Here is a 16,418-nt window from a genome sequence, read left to right as displayed (position 1 = left end):
TTTGAATACACAGGGATGACCTAGGCACCCTAGGGGCTGGTGCAGACATGCTCTGTGTGTCAATGATGCAACTAAGCACATGGGTATTTTAGATCACGGGGATTGTCCTTCACAGTAAACATCTCGACATAATAGTGGATGGCAGTGAAAACACACAATCTGAATAAGAGGGGAATAATGTTAGAGAAGGAATTCTCCCATGTGGTTGCTGGTGAAGGACATCTCAACAGCAGTTCTAAAACCAAAAAGATGCATATCCATTGATTACATCTATATGACATACCCTGTATACTTTTGTGTAGATACTACTATCTTTATAATGTACCGTATTTGTTTTATGATTTTTAACACTGTTTTAATGTTTGATTATTATTATGATTATTATTAGCCAGCTTGTGCACCATTTTCTAGTTTTAAATCAAATAATAAATCATCAATGCACTCCTAAGGCATTTATTCTTATTAAGTCATGAAAAGTTTTCTAGAAATGTAAAATCCAGTTTTCTTATACTTATGAGAAGCCAGTAACAAACCTCAGTACTTGATGGTTCAATCCCCCCCCCCAAATTTTTTAGCAAGCATGCTGACAATAAAATCAATTCAAAATCTTTATATGATTATGTATTTATTTATTTATTTTTACTGTTAGCACCTGTTAAGAAAATATCCTTGAAAGTAAGTACAACTGAGCATACAATGAATTGGCATTATTTGTTTATTATTAATTTGAGTAAAATGTTTCAAAAAAAGAATTAAAAAATTAGAGTAAAACCTGCTATATTATCTACTGGAGAAATAATTTATAATTTTGTAACCCTGTACATTTGTTGTTAGATTGGATAATATTACTGCTAACATTACTGTTACATTTTCCTATATGTGGTGATGCAACATAACTACTTTGAGTTATAAACCAAATGTTCCATAATTGTCAAATTTTAAGAATTATAATAATATAAATGAATAGAAGACATACCATATTTTCTAACATTTATTATTGCATTGTTGTAATTCTGAATAATTTCTAAACGTTCCCTGAAAATTAAAAAGGGGAAGTAATACACTGGGAAATCACAGCAAATAGAAAAAGGCAAGAAGAAACTGGAACCCTAAACATTTAAATACAAGGACATGGTTCAATGATGCTACAGACACCAGAGCATCTTGCATGATTCCACATCTTCAAGATTTTACACTTCAGAAAAGAGCACTTTCCTTCATCTCCATCATGATTGCAAAGGGTTGGCTTCTGCACGTTGGCCTCACGATGCTCCTCTTCACTGAAATCTCAACTCAGGGCTGCAACCAACTTCGCAGCAGGCTGCAAAAATTCAACGAAGGCAGCTTGGAACTTTTCAGCCGCAAAATGGCATCAACCTTGCCTTTGCAATGCATGGATGACATCGTAAACGTCACCCACCCACCCAATGAAGAGAATTTCATGAAGATTGGTGAATTGCAGGAAGACAATGCCAAGGTGGCCATACATGAAATCTTCCAAGAGATTCGTCATGTCCTCAACCAAAACCATACTGAAATGGCCTGGGATGAGAATTCCATAAGCAATTTCATGAATGGACTGGACCAGGAAATTGAGAAGCTGGGACCTTGCTTGATTGCAGGCAGATACAACTTCAATATCAGACGGATTGTGAAAAGGTATTTCCAAAGGATCAATGACTTCCTGAAAGTAAAAGTGTACAGCATGTGCGCCTGGAAGATTGTCCAGATGAAAGTGGAGGATTGTTTTGCGTTGACTGACCACCTCATCCGAAGGATTAACACTGAAGGTATTTCTATACTTTTTAAAATAATCCTTTTTAAAGAATCAAACAATTAAATTAGGCAATTTCACAGAAAGCAACTCTTTTTGTTCCCTCCAAAATTTGTCAGATATTTCTTCTTAGCCCAACAAGATTCACTTCTAAATTTTGTTGTATGCAAAACGCAATGTCAGGTCTATGGCCGGATCTTATTATCTTTGTGTAGTGCATTAAGCATTTCTTCATTAATCACAAACGCCTTAATTGTAAACTGGTGATGAGCGTGCATTTCAAAATTGGAGGAGTTTGAAATTGACTCTCACAATTTGCAGTTCCTGGGCTAATGAGATCTACAGCAGTTTCCCTGTTTTGGAGCCAGCTTGTGAAGGGCTCAATGCCAGACTGGTCTCTCTTCCACTCCTTCCCACACAAATAATAGGTACCATTGGTGAGGAGGTAAGGAGGTTGCCTTGGTGGCCTCAGGCGTCCTTTGGCCTCATGCATAAAGCCTGAGTGCTCTTCAGCATGCCCAGGAAAATCCATTCTCACAGGGATCCATGGGAATTCTGTTTTCCAATGCCATCCAGTTACTGCATTGGGCCAGGAGCCATGGGGAGTTTCATTTCCCATTCATCACAGCACAAAGGATGCTCCTCAGAATATTCAGGAGCATTCAGGGTGAGGCCTAGAAATCCTTTGCTATTCCAAGTTCCCCCTCCCCCTGCAAGTGCCACTCTTTTCCAAGGTGACTGCTTTTAAAGTGAGTGCAGCTTTTCCTGCATACAGCAGGAAATGGTGGTACATTTTGCTTCCTTTTTTTAAAAAAAGAAAGAAATGGATTTCCTTGGGGTCTATTTTGTGACAGAAATAAGGCCGGAAGGAGCATGGGACGCATGGGCGGTGAACGTTGTTGTCAAAAGGACCGGCAAACACCCATAAGTGGGTAGTAACGAGCATGCAATAAATCGCTTGTCTTTTCAACGTGCAATATTTTCTGTTATTTTGCAACTTGGTGTCAGAAGACACTTGACGAATTACATTAATTACTTCTAGGCGAAATTCAGTGGCAAAGATAGAGAAAAAGACATAGATGGATAGATTTCATAAATACAGCATGAAAATAATTTTCTCCTTTTAAAAAGTCTCCCTACAACAGACTCCTAACAAGTTCAATTATTTGAAATCTCATCTTTTGAAAGTTCAATTTTCTGAATCTTCTGAAGAGTGAAAATATGGAACAACATACATGGAATATTGGGAACGTCAAAAATGAACAGTTTTGCGTTAAAAATGTTCCATTTTTGAAACAATCGCTGAAAATAAAAATGAAACCTCATTTCAGAATGAGTTGGTAATTTCCACTGCTTCTTTTCTTCTTTCCAGCTTAAACTGCCATCCATGATGCAATGAAAGCAGCTGAATGAAACGGCGAATAGAATAAAGTACCCCAATCCTTTAGCTTTCTCATTTAGCTACAGAATTGTTCAGCTGGAAGATTCTCCAATACACCTTTGGCAAGCCTTCTTCTGTATCACTGGATGAATTGTTTGGAAATGCTATATTTAAGAACAGATTTTCCAGAACTAGGACAAAATTCCTATCAAGCTGCAAAACGCTCCAAAGATCTCTGTCGGCACAAACATCAGTGAAAGTGTCACCATTTGTGCCATTTGTGCAGTCCAAAATGGCTGAAGCACCAGGAGCTCCTCAGGGGCTTTTCGTCCTCTATGAATTGTAATGCACTGTTATTGATATTTGGGGGGTTGTAATAGCTATTTATATTGCTAGTTAACTTGAACATATGTATTTATTGAGTTTTTTCTTTAATATATATTTAGTACTTCATAATATTGATATTACTTCTTTATATCTGTTATTTATACTATTTATTGTATCTTTGCATTGACTGAAAATTACAAATGTCCTTCCTATTAAAAAAACCTGCAACTCCAGACAAGATGGGTAGTTTGGTTGATTTGCGTATTTGAACAGCCTGAAAGGGGAGACATCCCAAAAGAATCATCATTTAAATCCCCACTCCACAATGAAGACATTGACCAGCAAAAGTCTCAGCACTGTCATTACAGGTCCAGACCATAGGAATCAATGACATTGTATGTGTTGAGCTTATGGGGTTGAGCATCACATGTTATACCTCTAAGGGTAGAACTTGGTGATAAAGGTCATGTCTACACCCATGCCTTATCCTGGGGATTGTCTTGGGATCATCCCTTTGCATCCACATGATGCACAGAGGATCCCAGGGGCAGGGAGAGATGATCCCTCTATTTCCCCGGGATAACTGGGATGGCTTTTAGCCCGATTTTTCCTGCAGTCTTGGGATCATCCTGAGACCACGGGAGGTGTGGGTGGCTGTCCCAGTTTCGTCCCGACTCCTCACAAGTAAACGCAAGGAGGTGGGAACCAGCATGGGGCACAGAGCTCTTCAGGCACTCCTTGCCCATTAGGGGTGGGAAGGAAGTGTGATCAAAAAGCACCTTACATTTGCACTGGAGCACACGTGCACTCATCGTCTGTTAAAAAAATGGCAGGTGCCACATCCCTCGTTCCTCCCTGGATGTCGCGTGATTGCCTGTCCAAAGAGGAGGATCTCACGAGAAGAATATCATGAGATCCTCCCCGCTTCCTCCCAGAATGCCGGGAGGTGTAGACATGCCCAAAGTTTGGTCTGGAACATCCATCCAGGGACAATCTGATTTTAATTGATTTCTTTTCAAAAAATCTTTGGTTTGCATCCAATGTTAGTTTTATTTTGAATAGACCCATTGAAATGAATGGCATTTTGAATGGCAAATGCAAGAAACATCTGTCCAGTGAAACTTGAGACAGTTTCATTTGTAGAAGGTATAGAGAATCTTCTGGCTTAATCATTTCTTTGGCCTTTTTCCTGTATGGATTTTCACTCTCTTCATTTTAGTCTTTCAGTTTCAGTTTAAAAAAAAAAGTACCAATGTAGGACTACATATTTCATAATGACATCTTGGTATTTTTAAGTCAGTGGAACAATTTAGTAACAGATTGAGTAGAACAGGAAATAGCAGCTGTTTTGCTTTCTAGGAAGCATGTAGTTGGTGGAAACAAGTGAAGGCTGCACGATTCGGGCGGTCTCTTCAAGCTGCAGTTTCATTCAGCTGTTTTCATAGCATGACCAACAGCAGGCAAAGCTGGAAGGAAGAAGAGAAGTGGTGAAAATTCCCCGTTCATTCTAAAACCTTTTCCTTGTTAATTTGAAACCTGAAGGATTTTGACGTAGGAGCACTGAGAGTTTTGATGTAGACTCATAAGAAACGTGAACTCTACCTCTTGGTACAAAGGGACTCAGCTCACTTAAAATAAGGGATCTTTTTGTTGGAGGCTTCTATGGTAAGTCTGAAATATATACAGTATATTTCCGGGAACGTGTCTTCCGGGAATGTGTCTCCCAGCCCTGCCCCCAGCGACGATCTAGCCTTCTCCTCTGTGCTGGTGCAACCGTGCCAGCACACAGGAGAATGCCTGCATCACCTGGTGGGAGAGAACGCTGGAAGACGTGTTCTTGGACTTCTGGGAACACGTCTCCCACGGCCCTCCCCCAGCGATGATCTAGCTCTTCTGCTGCGCTGATGCAATTGCGTTAGCATAGCAGAAGGCTGAAATCGGCCCTGGGGGAAGGAGCTGGAGGATGCGTCCCAGAACTTCCGGGATGGCATCTCCCAGCCCCTGCCTCCCCCCAGGGCTGATCTAGACCTTCTGCTGCACTGACACGATCACATCAGCACAGCAGTTCTCTCCCTGCCCTGGCAGACTGCCACCCCTTGGGTCTGGTCGCATGCAATGAGACCGAAGGGGCTGGGGTCAGTTTGCTCCCTGCCTTGCCGCTGGCGGCCCAGACCACCCAGGCATTGGACACCAGTGGTGGCCCAGGCCAGGTGGCAAAAGAGGACAGTGGCGGAGGTACTGGGAGGACAGCGGCTGCAGCTGCTAATGATGGTGATGATGATAATAGTGCTGCTAATGATAATAGATGCTGATGCTGATACTGATAATGCTGCTGCTGCTAATGCTGCTGCTGCTGATAATGGTGATGCTGCTAATGGATGCTGCTAATGATAATGTATGATGGTGATATTGATAATGCTGCTGCTGCTAATGATGGTGATGCTGACAATGGATGCTGACTAAGGCCACGCCCCTTGGGGGGGCCAGACATGTTGGGGTGGCCATGCCTCCTGAGGGCAGCCATATTGACTGGTTTACAAAATATGGTCACTTATTATTATTATCAATGAACAAAAAACCTACGGTTTATAAAACAACGTTAAGGCCCTACACTTTTCCACCAAGCACCAAAAAGCGGGGAAATTGGGAGTTAAGGCTCGCCAGCCTTAACGCCACATCCTCCCTAAGGAGGCAGAAAGTACCAGTGAAATTCTCATTCTGCCAAAGCAGATAAACCATGAGGACAGGATGGAGAATAGGATATGCAGAGGTGACTGTGGGGTTGTGGAAAACTGATGACGAACAACTTAGAGCCACCTACTTCTTTTTTTGTTTAGAGCAGCCCTTCCCCAACCTGGTGCCCTCCAAAGGTGTTGGACTGTGACGACGGAGCAGGTAAGAAACCCCACCCCCTCCTGCCTGGCTCTGCTGCCAGGTAAGCCCCAACCCACTTACGTGTTCCATTGTCACTGGGCCTGAACTTGAACTGAGCACCCTGGTCCATCCAGAACCTCAATTCAAGCCTGGGCCCGGGGACGACGGAGCAGGTAAGCAACCCCCTCCTGCCTGGGCCCTTACCTAGACCCACTGCCACTGCTGTGCAAACTGCAGCAACGGCTCCAGGCAAGCCCCCACCCCAGCCCATCCCACTTACCTGCTCCGTTGTCGTTGAGCCCCGGCTTGAATCGAGTGCCCTGGTCCACCCGGAAGCAAGTCCGCACCTGCAGCCTTGCTTCTGGGTGGACTCAGGGGCTCGATTCAAGCATGGGTCAGGCCATGACGGAGAAGGTAAGTGGTGGGGTGCGGGGGGGGCTTGCCTGGAGCTGCCACCGCAACAGTTTGTGCAGTGGCAGCTCCAGGTAAGGGGCCAGGCAGAAGGGGGGTTGGCTGGAGCTGCTGCACTTTGTGCAGCGGTAGCAGCAGGTCCAGGTAAGGGGCCAGGTGTGTGTGGGGGGGTTCTTACCTGCTCCGTCGTCACCTGGCCCAGGCTTGAATTGAGCCCCTGGGTCCACCCAGAAGCAAGGCTGCAAGTGTGGCCTTGCTTCTGGGTGCACCAGGGCGTTCTGTTCAAGGCCGGGCCCAACGACGACAGAGCAGGTAAGCGGGGTGAGGTGGGGGGGGCTTGCCTGGAGGCGCCCCCCTACGTTCCCCATCCTGCTGTCCCAGCATTCCTGACCATGGGACATACTGACTTGCAATGATAGATCGTCGCAGTCCAACACCTTTGGAGGGCACCAGGTTGGGGAAGGGCTGCTCTAAACAAAAAAAGAAGTAGGTGGCTCTAAGTTGTTCGTCATCAGTTTTCCACAACCCCACAGTCACCTCTGCATATCCTATTCTCCATCCTGTCCTCATGGTTTATCTGCTTTGGCAGAATGAGAATTTCACTGGTACTTTCTGCCTCCTTAGGGAGGATGTGGCGTTAAGGCTGGCGAGCCTTAACTCCCAATTTCCCCGCTTTTTGGTGCTTGGTGGAAAAGTGTAGGGCCTTAACGTTGTTTTATAAACCGTAGGTTTTTTGTTCATTGAATTTCATGGCTTTTTGTAAAGGATAACGAGCCCTTCCCTCTTTTAAATGCGGTTACTCTAGTATAGTTCCTGCAGCTTTCACTGTAGTGATGAAGAGGGGATTTCACCAGGTTCTCCATATATACAAATGACACCTGCTGAAATTCCCTTTTCGATGCAACTGTTAAAGATACAGGAGCCCTGTGCTCCTTTTCATATGGTCACAGGGGCAGGGGGCTGGTGACTCCGATGTCAGTGGGGCTATGAATCCATGGGTACATAAATCCTACAATCCTATGCAAGGTTAGACATAAAATCCTACAATTCTATGCATATACCCACGGATTCATAGACCCACTGACATCGGAGTCACCAGCCCCACCTTGTGACCATATGCAACGGAGTACAGGGCTCCTGTATCTTTTACAGTTGCCTAGAAAAGGGAATTTCAGCAGGTGTCATTTGTATATATGGAGAACCTGGTGAAATTCCCTCTTCGTCACAACAGTTAAAGCTGCAGGAACCCTGCCATCTTGACCAGATACAAAAGAGGCAAGGCTCCTACGACTTTAAATGTTGTGATGAAGAGAGAATTTCACCAGGTGCTACATGCATACAAATGACACCTGCTGAAATTCCCTTTTCTATGCAACTATTAAAAATACAGGAGCCCTTTACTCCTTTGCATATGGTCACAAGGTGGGGCTGGTGACTCCGATGTCAGTGGGTCTATGAATCTGTGGGTATTTGCATAGAATTGTAGGATTTTATGTCTAACCTTGCATAGGATTGTAGGATTTATGTACCCACAGATTCATAGCCCCACCGACATTGGAGTCACCAGCCCCCTGCCCCTGTGACCATATGAAAAGGAGCACAGGGCTCCTGTATCTTTAACAGTTGCATAGAAAAGGGAATTTCAGCAGAGGGGAACCTGGTGAAGTTCCCTCTTCATCACACCAGTTAAAGGTGCAGGAGAAAAATATTTTTTTTACTTAATTAACATTAAAGAATGCACAATGGTGCATTCTTTAATGTTAATTAAGTAAAAAATATAATTTTTTACAGTTATATTTATAAATATAAATTTCAGCAGATATCATTTATATGCATGTAGCACCTGGTGAAATTTCCTCTTCATCACAACATTTAAAGTCGCAGGAGCCTTGCCTCTTTTGTATCTGGTCAAGATGGCAGGGTTCCTGCAGCTTTAACTGTTGTGACGAAGAGGGAATTTCACCAGGTTCTCCATATATACAAATGACACCTCCTGAAATCCCCTTTTCTAGGCAACTGTTAAAAATGCAGGAGCCCTGTTTTCCTTTTCATGTGGTTAGGGAGACCATATGCAAAAGAGTACAGGGCTCCTGTATCTTTAACAGTTGCATAGAAAACGGAATTTCAGCAGAGGGGAACCTGGTGAAGTTCCCTCTTCATCACACCAGTTAAAGGTGCAGGAGAAAAATATATTTTTTACTTAATTAACATTAAAGAATGCACAATGGTTGTGCATTCTTTAATGTTAATTAAGTAAAAAAATATAAATTTTTTACAGTTATATTTATAAAAATAAATTTCAGCAGATATCATTTGTATATATGGAGAACCTGGTGAAATTTCCTCTTCATCACAACAGTGAAAGCTGCAGGAGCCTTGCCCTCTTTTAAATGGAGTCACTCTAGTACAGCTCCTGCAGATTTCACTGATGTGATGAAGAGGGAATTTCACCAGGTGCTGTATGAATACAAGTGACACCTGCTGAAATTCCCTTTTCTATGCAACTGTAAAAGAGGCAGGAGCCCTGTACTCCTTTGCATATGGTCACAAGGTGGGGCTGGTGACTCCGATGTCAGTGGGTCTATGAATCCGTGGTATATGCATAGGATTGTAGGATTTTATGTCTAACCTTGCATAGGATCGTCGGATTTATGTACCCACAGATTCATAGCCCCACTGACATTGGAGTCACCAGCCCCCTGCCCCTGTGACCATATGAAAAGGAGCACAGGGCTCCTGTATCTTTAACAGTTGCATAGAAAAGGGAATTTCAGCAGAGGGGAACCTGGTGAAGTTCCCTCATCATCACACCAGTTAAAGGTGCAGGAGAAAAATATTTTTTTTACTTAATTAACATTAAAGAATGCACAATGGTTGTGCATTCTTTAATGTTAATTAAGTAAAAAATATAATTTTTTTACAGTTATATATATAAATATAAATTTCAGCAGAAATCATTTGTATATATGGAGAACCTGGTGAAATTCCCTCTTCGTCACAACAGTTAAAGCTGCAGGAACCCTGCCATCTTGACCAGATACAAAAGAGGTAAGGCTCCTGCGACTTTAAATGTTGTGATGAAGAGAGAATTTCACCAGGTGCTACATGCATACAAATGACACCTGTTGAAATCCCCTTTTCTAGGCAACTATTAAAGATACAGGAGCCCTGTACTCTTTTGCATATGGCCTCCCTAGCCACATGAAAAAGAAGACAGGGCTCCTGCATTTTTAACAGTTGCCTAGAAAAGGGGATTTCAGCAGGTGTCATTTGTATATAGGGAGAACCTGGTGAAATTCCCTCTTCCTCACAAAAGTTAAAGGTGCAGGTGCCTTGCCCTCTTTTAAATCTGGTCACTCTAGTATAGCTCCTGCAGCTTTAACTGTTGTGACGAAGAGGGAATTTCACCAGGTTCTCCATATATACAAATGATATCTGCTGAAATTTATATTTATAAATATAACTGTAAAAAATTTATATTTTTTACTTAATTAACATTAAAGAATGCACAACCATTGTGCATTCTTTAATGTTAATTAAGTAAAAAAAATATTTTTCTCCTGCACCTTTAACTGGTGTGATGAAGAGGGAACTTCACCAGGTTCCCCTCTGCTGAAATTCCCTTTTCTATGCAACTGTTAAAGATACAGGAGCCCTGTAATCTTTTGCATATGGTCCCCCTAACCACATGAAAAGGAAAACAGGGCTCCTGCATTTTTAACAGTTGCCTAGAAAAGGGGATTTCAGGAGGTGTCATTTGTATATATGGAGAACCTGGTGAAATTCCCTCTTCGTCACAACAGTTAAAGCTGCAGGAACCCTGCCATCTTGAACAGATACAAAAGAGGCAAGGCTCCTGCGACTTTAAATGTTGTGATGAAGAGGAAATTTCACCAGGTGCTACATGCATACAAATGATATCTGCTGAAATTTATATTTATAAATATAACTGTAAAAAAATTATATTTTTTACTTAATTAACATTAAAGAATGCACAATGCACCATTGTGCATTCTTTAATGTTAATTAAGTAAAAAAAATATTTTTCTCCTGCACCTTTAACTGGTGTGATGAAGAGGGAACTTCACCAGGTTCCCCTCTGCTGATATTCCCTTTTCTATGCAACTGTTAAAGATACAGGAGCCCTGTGCTCCTTTTCATATGGTCACAGGGCAGGGGGCTGGTGACTCCAATGTCGGTGGGGCTATGAATCTGTGGGTACATAAATCCTACAATCCTATGCAAGGTTAGACATAAAATCCTACAATCCTATGCATATACCACGGATTCATAGACCCACTGACATCGGAGTCACCAGCCCCACCTTGTGACCATATGCAAAGGAGTACAGGGCTCCTGCCTCTTTTACAGTTGCATAGAAAAGGGAATTTCAGCAGGTGTCACTTGTATTCATACAGCACCTGGTGAAATTCAAAAGGTACCAAAGCATAAGGGCAGAGGCCCATTCCTTATGCATCAGAGCTTGCTTTCAATAGTACTACACACTGGAATTAATAATACTTTATACTGTTAGTTTCACCCTTCCCTGTGCCTGTTTACACTTCCCTGTGCCTGTTTGCATTCTCTTTCCCTCCTTACTGTTTACTGGGTCTTGCTATTTACTGCGTACTCTGTACAGCACCATGTACAGTTATGGTGCTATATAAATAAATAAATAAATAAAATAATAATAATAATAATAATAATAATAATAATAATAATAGGGTTGATTCCTGCATTGAGCAGGGGGTTGGACTGGATGACCTTGTAGGCCCCTTCCAACTCTTCTATTTTATGAGTGGGCGGAGAGCGAAGGGAGGTAAGGGAGCGTGCGGTGGGGGGGTGGGGGAACGTTGGGGAGTGAGGGGTGGGGGGGGCATCGCGCGGAATCCTCCCCCCCACACACACACACCAGCAGGTCTTAGCCTCCCGCCGCTGCCACGGTAGGCAGCAGCGGAGGCCAGGGGATACATATACACACACACGCCGGGGGGGGGAGAGGCAAGGCTCCTGAACACACCCCACTCACCCACCCACCCCACCCACACCCACCCCCACCCCACCCCCACCCACCCACCCACCCACCCCCCCACACACATACCACCCACCCACCCCACACACACACCCACCCACCCCACACACACACACACACACACACACACCCCACCCCCCCCCACACCCCCCCACCCCCCCCACACACCCACAGACCCATACACACACACACACACACACACACACACACCTCCACACCCCCCACACCCCCCCACCCACCCCCACCCCCACCCCCCCCACCCCCCCACTCACACCACACACCCACCCCACACACCCACACACACCCCACACACACACACACCCCACCCACCCCCCACACACCCCCACACACACCCCACACACCCACAGACCCACACACACACACACCCCACCCACACACCCCACACCCACCCCCACCTCCACCCCCCCACACCCCACCCCACCCACCCCCACACACCACCCACCCACCCCACCCACACACCACCCACACCCCCCCCACACCCCTCCCCCACACCCCCACTCACTCACACACCGCGCGCGCGCGCACGCGCCGGGGGAAAGGAAGGACTTCCCTTACCTTCCATGTTGCTGCTCTGGCAGGAAATGTGCTTCCCTGCCAGAAGTGACGTCACTTCCGTTTCCGGCAGAGACGCCCATTTCGCGCCAGAGCAGCAACGAGGAAGGTAAGGGAAGTCCTTCCTCTCCTTCCCCGGCGCGTCTGGGTGGGGTGGGGTGGGGTGGGGTGGGGTGTGTGTGTGTGTGTGATGGATGGGTGTGTGTGTGTGTGTGTGTGTGTGTGTGTGTGTGTGTGATTGATTGATTGATTGATTGATTGCATAGCCTCCGAGAGACCAGGGAATCAATCACTCAATCACACACACACACACACACCAGCGGCCCGGCTCTTCCCTACCCTCGCCGCCGCAGTTCGAGCTGCGGCGAGTCTAGGGAAGGTCCCCCCGCACCCCCACCGCAGCTACGCAGGGCCCCCTCTCCTCCCCCCCCCCCTCCGCCCAAGTCGACTGCAGCCCAGGGTTTCAAGTGAGCGCCCGGCTTGCTTTCGGGTGCAGCCGGGCGCTCAATTGAAACCCCGGGCTGCAGCCAACGGACAAGGTGAAACCGGGGGGGTGGGGGGCGACTTCCCCCCCCCGATTTCCCCCCCCCCCGCTACGCCTGGGCCCGCCGCTGCACGAATGCAGCAGCGGCTCCAGGCAAGCTCCCCTAACCCCACTTACCTGGCCCGTTGGGGATGAGCGCCGGCCGCGCTCTCCCTGCTTCTCCCTCCTCTCTCTGGGGATTCTGAAGCTCACGCGCATGCGTGAGCTTATCAGATTCCCCATTGAGAAACATGGGGATTTTAAAAATTAATTAAAAATTGATGGAACGGTCTTTCGAAAAAAGAAAGGCCATTCCATCAATCGGATAGATAGGGGAATTTAATCCTGTTTTTGGATTCCACCGGGAGGCTTCCCCTTTTGCGCTACGAGTGCGCAAAAAAAAAGTCGCCACCCCCCGAGGAAAACAAAGCAGATTGTGACAGACAGAGTTTCTCTCCCTTTTTCTCCTTTAAACTCCCACCCAGACCTCAATATTTCAGGAATCTCCCTGAAACGCGCAGGGAATGTAAAGCCAGCATTTCTTTCTGGCAGTACCCGCGTTTCAGAAAGATTCCTGAAATATTTTTCATTTTAGGACCCTAAATTCCCCTTCCCCCCCCCCGCTAATAAATTATAATGGTAGAATGCTCAGATTACTGACGGGCCTTAACATACAGCAGCCACGACTGTGGCTGCTGTAAATTATTATTATTATAATTATTCTTATTCTTATTCTTATTCTTATTCTTATTCTTATTCTTCTTCTTATTATTATTATTCCCGGAAGATGACCTAACAGAAAGCAAGAGGATGAAATGCATTGGACTTGTTCACAATAAAGTTTTCTACTGCATCCTGAGATGTTTCTCCCTGAATGTGGATCTTATGATTCAACTCGCTTAAAATAAGAGTCCTCTTTGTTGGAGACTTACAAGCAGTCTGTATGTGAATCATATAACAACACTGGTGGAGATATCATGTGGGACTTTTTTTTCTCATGGAATTGGCATAATCCATGATCCGTTCCCCATGTGGTTCAACCCTCACTGCCCAGCACCCAGAAGCATGGGATGACATAAAAATAAATAAATCCTATAACTTATTATCTGGCACTCACCAGAGTGGAAGGTTTGTCTACATTATAATTTTTGGAAATACTTTCGATTCTGCTTAGAAGTATCATCTGATGAGTTTTGATGAAAAGCTGACATAGCTTCAATACAAAATAGTTACATTTTAAGGGGGTACAGTTGAGAAAATCTAGTCTTCGTCTGTACAATTAAATAATTTGGTTTGATCCATACTTAGATTTATTACAATTCCTGTTGATCTCAATTGGTTAACTCTTAGCATGATAAAGTCTAGATAAAGTCTGTTCTTAAAGTATGCAGTACTTTCATTAGGGATGCTTTTGATTAGTTGATAAGTCAGAAGAAAACATTGTCTAACTTCCATCTGGACAATCTCCCAGGCATACAGTCTGTGCTTTTTATCTTTCAGGAAGTCATTCTTTCATCCCACAGAAATATCTATTCAATCAGTCCCTTGATAATGCCACCCTCCTCTTCTGCAATCAAGCATGGACCCAGCCGCTCAATATACTGGTCCAGTCCAGTCTGGAAATCTCTCATGGAATTCTCATCCCAAGCCATGTCAGTATGGGCTTTGTTTGAAGATGTGATGTACCTATTGGAGGCTACACACCCACATGCTAGTGAATGAACCCAGCTTAGCCTGAGATGGAATAGCCCTTGTGAGTAAAGCCATGCCCACTAGCTACCCTAGACATGATCCTGTTAAGTATGCACGTCTCTCTATTCACTCCAACCCCCTGAGAGGGCTTCCCTATCTGAATCCAGTCCTGTGCAATTAGAGTAAAAGAGAACAAAACATGTATTTGCAGGTTATGTCTTTAAAATAAGGTCTGCTTTGCCCATCCATTGCTCATGATTAATTATATCTCATGACCATGGGATCTACATGGTGTTTGTCTATGCTTGCTTGTTTATGTTTGTCTTGTTATACAGTAATCTGCTAGACTTGTGAGTATATTCTTTTAATTTGCTTTGCTGAATAGAGGTTTGTCTGTCTGTTTGACTTTCTTAAGTTGTTTTAATAAATGTTTTAAAGCTATAACAGTTTCATTGAGTTTGTGAGTCTGAACGAAGTCAATCATTCTGTCTATCTCCAGATCTTCCTTACACCTACTATAGTGGGGAATTTTAGGAGTACTGTTGCAAGGTATTGCAGAAACATGCTTCCAAGCAGCCTGTGTTCAGTACCTCTTAAAATTAAAAAGGCCACCAGAAAATCTGGGAGGTGGAGTTGCACTATATGTTAAAAATACCTATCCCTGCACAGAAATACAGGCGGATGAGATTGGGAGCCCCGTCAAGAGCGTCTGGATTAAAATAAATGGGGCTAGGAATAAAAAGAATATGATAATCGGAGTCTACTACCGACCACCCAATCAAGGAGAAGACGAGGACGAAACTTTTGAGAAACAAATTGCCAGTGTTTCAAGGAAGTGTGATGTAGTAGTGATGGGGGACTTCAATTACCCTGATATCTGTTGGGAGACCATTACTGCCAAAAGCGGCTCTTCCAAGAAATTCCTGACATGTATGGGTGATAACTTTCTCCTACAGAAAGTGGTGGAAGGAACTAGAGGGTCAGCAATCCTTGACTTGATATTGACCAATAGGGATGACTTAGTGGATAAAGTGGCAGTTACAGGAACTCTGGGGGAAAGTGACCATGTCATACTTGAATTCTTGATTATGAAGGAGACAAAAGTCGAGCGTAGCCATACACGTACTCTGGATTTTAGGAAAGCTGATTTTAATAAACTCAGAACTATGATAAGTAAGGTCCCGTGGCAAGGGAGCCTAAAAAGAAAAGGAGTGCAGGATGGGTGGGAGTATCTCAAAAATGAAATTTTAAAAGCACAGTTACAAACAATTCCAACAAAGAGAAAAGATAGAAGACAACAGAGGAAACCAATGTGGCTCCACAAAAAGCTTATTGATGAACTGAAAACAAAAAGGGATACATATAGGAAGTGGAAGGAAGGCCAGGCTACAAAAGAAGAGTACAGACAAGTGGCGCAGAAGTGCTGAAATGGCGTCAGGAAGGCTAAAGCTGTGAATGAGCTGAGATTAGCGAGGGATGCTAAAAGCAATAAAAAGGCTTTCTTCAGATACGTGAGTAGTAAAAGACAGAGGAAAGAAATGGTGGTTCAACTGCTTAATGAGGATGGCAAATTGATAACAGACGACAAACAAAAGGCTGAAGTGCTCAATTCCTACTTTGCCTCGGTCTTCTCCCAAAAGCGGGTCTATGACCCCCCTGGAAAAAGTGAAGCAGAAGTTGAGGGGGCAGGATTGCAGTTTGAGATTGATAAACAAATGGTCAAAGAACACCTAATTTCCTTGAATGAGTTCAAATCTCCAGGGCCCGATGAACTGCATCCAAGAGTAATGAAGGAGCTAGCGGAAGAACTCTCAGAACCTTTGTCTATTAT

General features: G+C 44.3%; 1 protein-coding gene across 1 annotated transcript; it reads left to right on the top strand.

Moving 5' to 3' along the window:
- Positions 1 to 1,168: 1,168 nt before the first annotated feature.
- LOC134400412 (interferon beta-like) lies at positions 1,169 to 5,794 on the top strand. Its single transcript, XM_063128745.1, has 2 exons — positions 1,169 to 1,790; positions 5,568 to 5,794. The coding sequence occupies exons 1-2, from the start codon at positions 1,169 to 1,171 to the stop codon at positions 5,792 to 5,794; spliced, it is 849 nt and encodes a 282-aa protein (XP_062984815.1).
- The last annotated feature ends 10,624 nt before the right edge of the window (positions 5,795 to 16,418 follow it).

Source organism: Elgaria multicarinata, chromosome 6 (genome assembly GCF_023053635.1).
Source record: "Elgaria multicarinata webbii isolate HBS135686 ecotype San Diego chromosome 6, rElgMul1.1.pri, whole genome shotgun sequence".
NCBI classification, from domain to species: Eukaryota; Metazoa; Chordata; class Lepidosauria; order Squamata; family Anguidae; genus Elgaria; species Elgaria multicarinata.
Note: the sequence above shows the minus strand (reverse complement) of the source record. Positions and strands in the feature narration are given on the sequence as shown.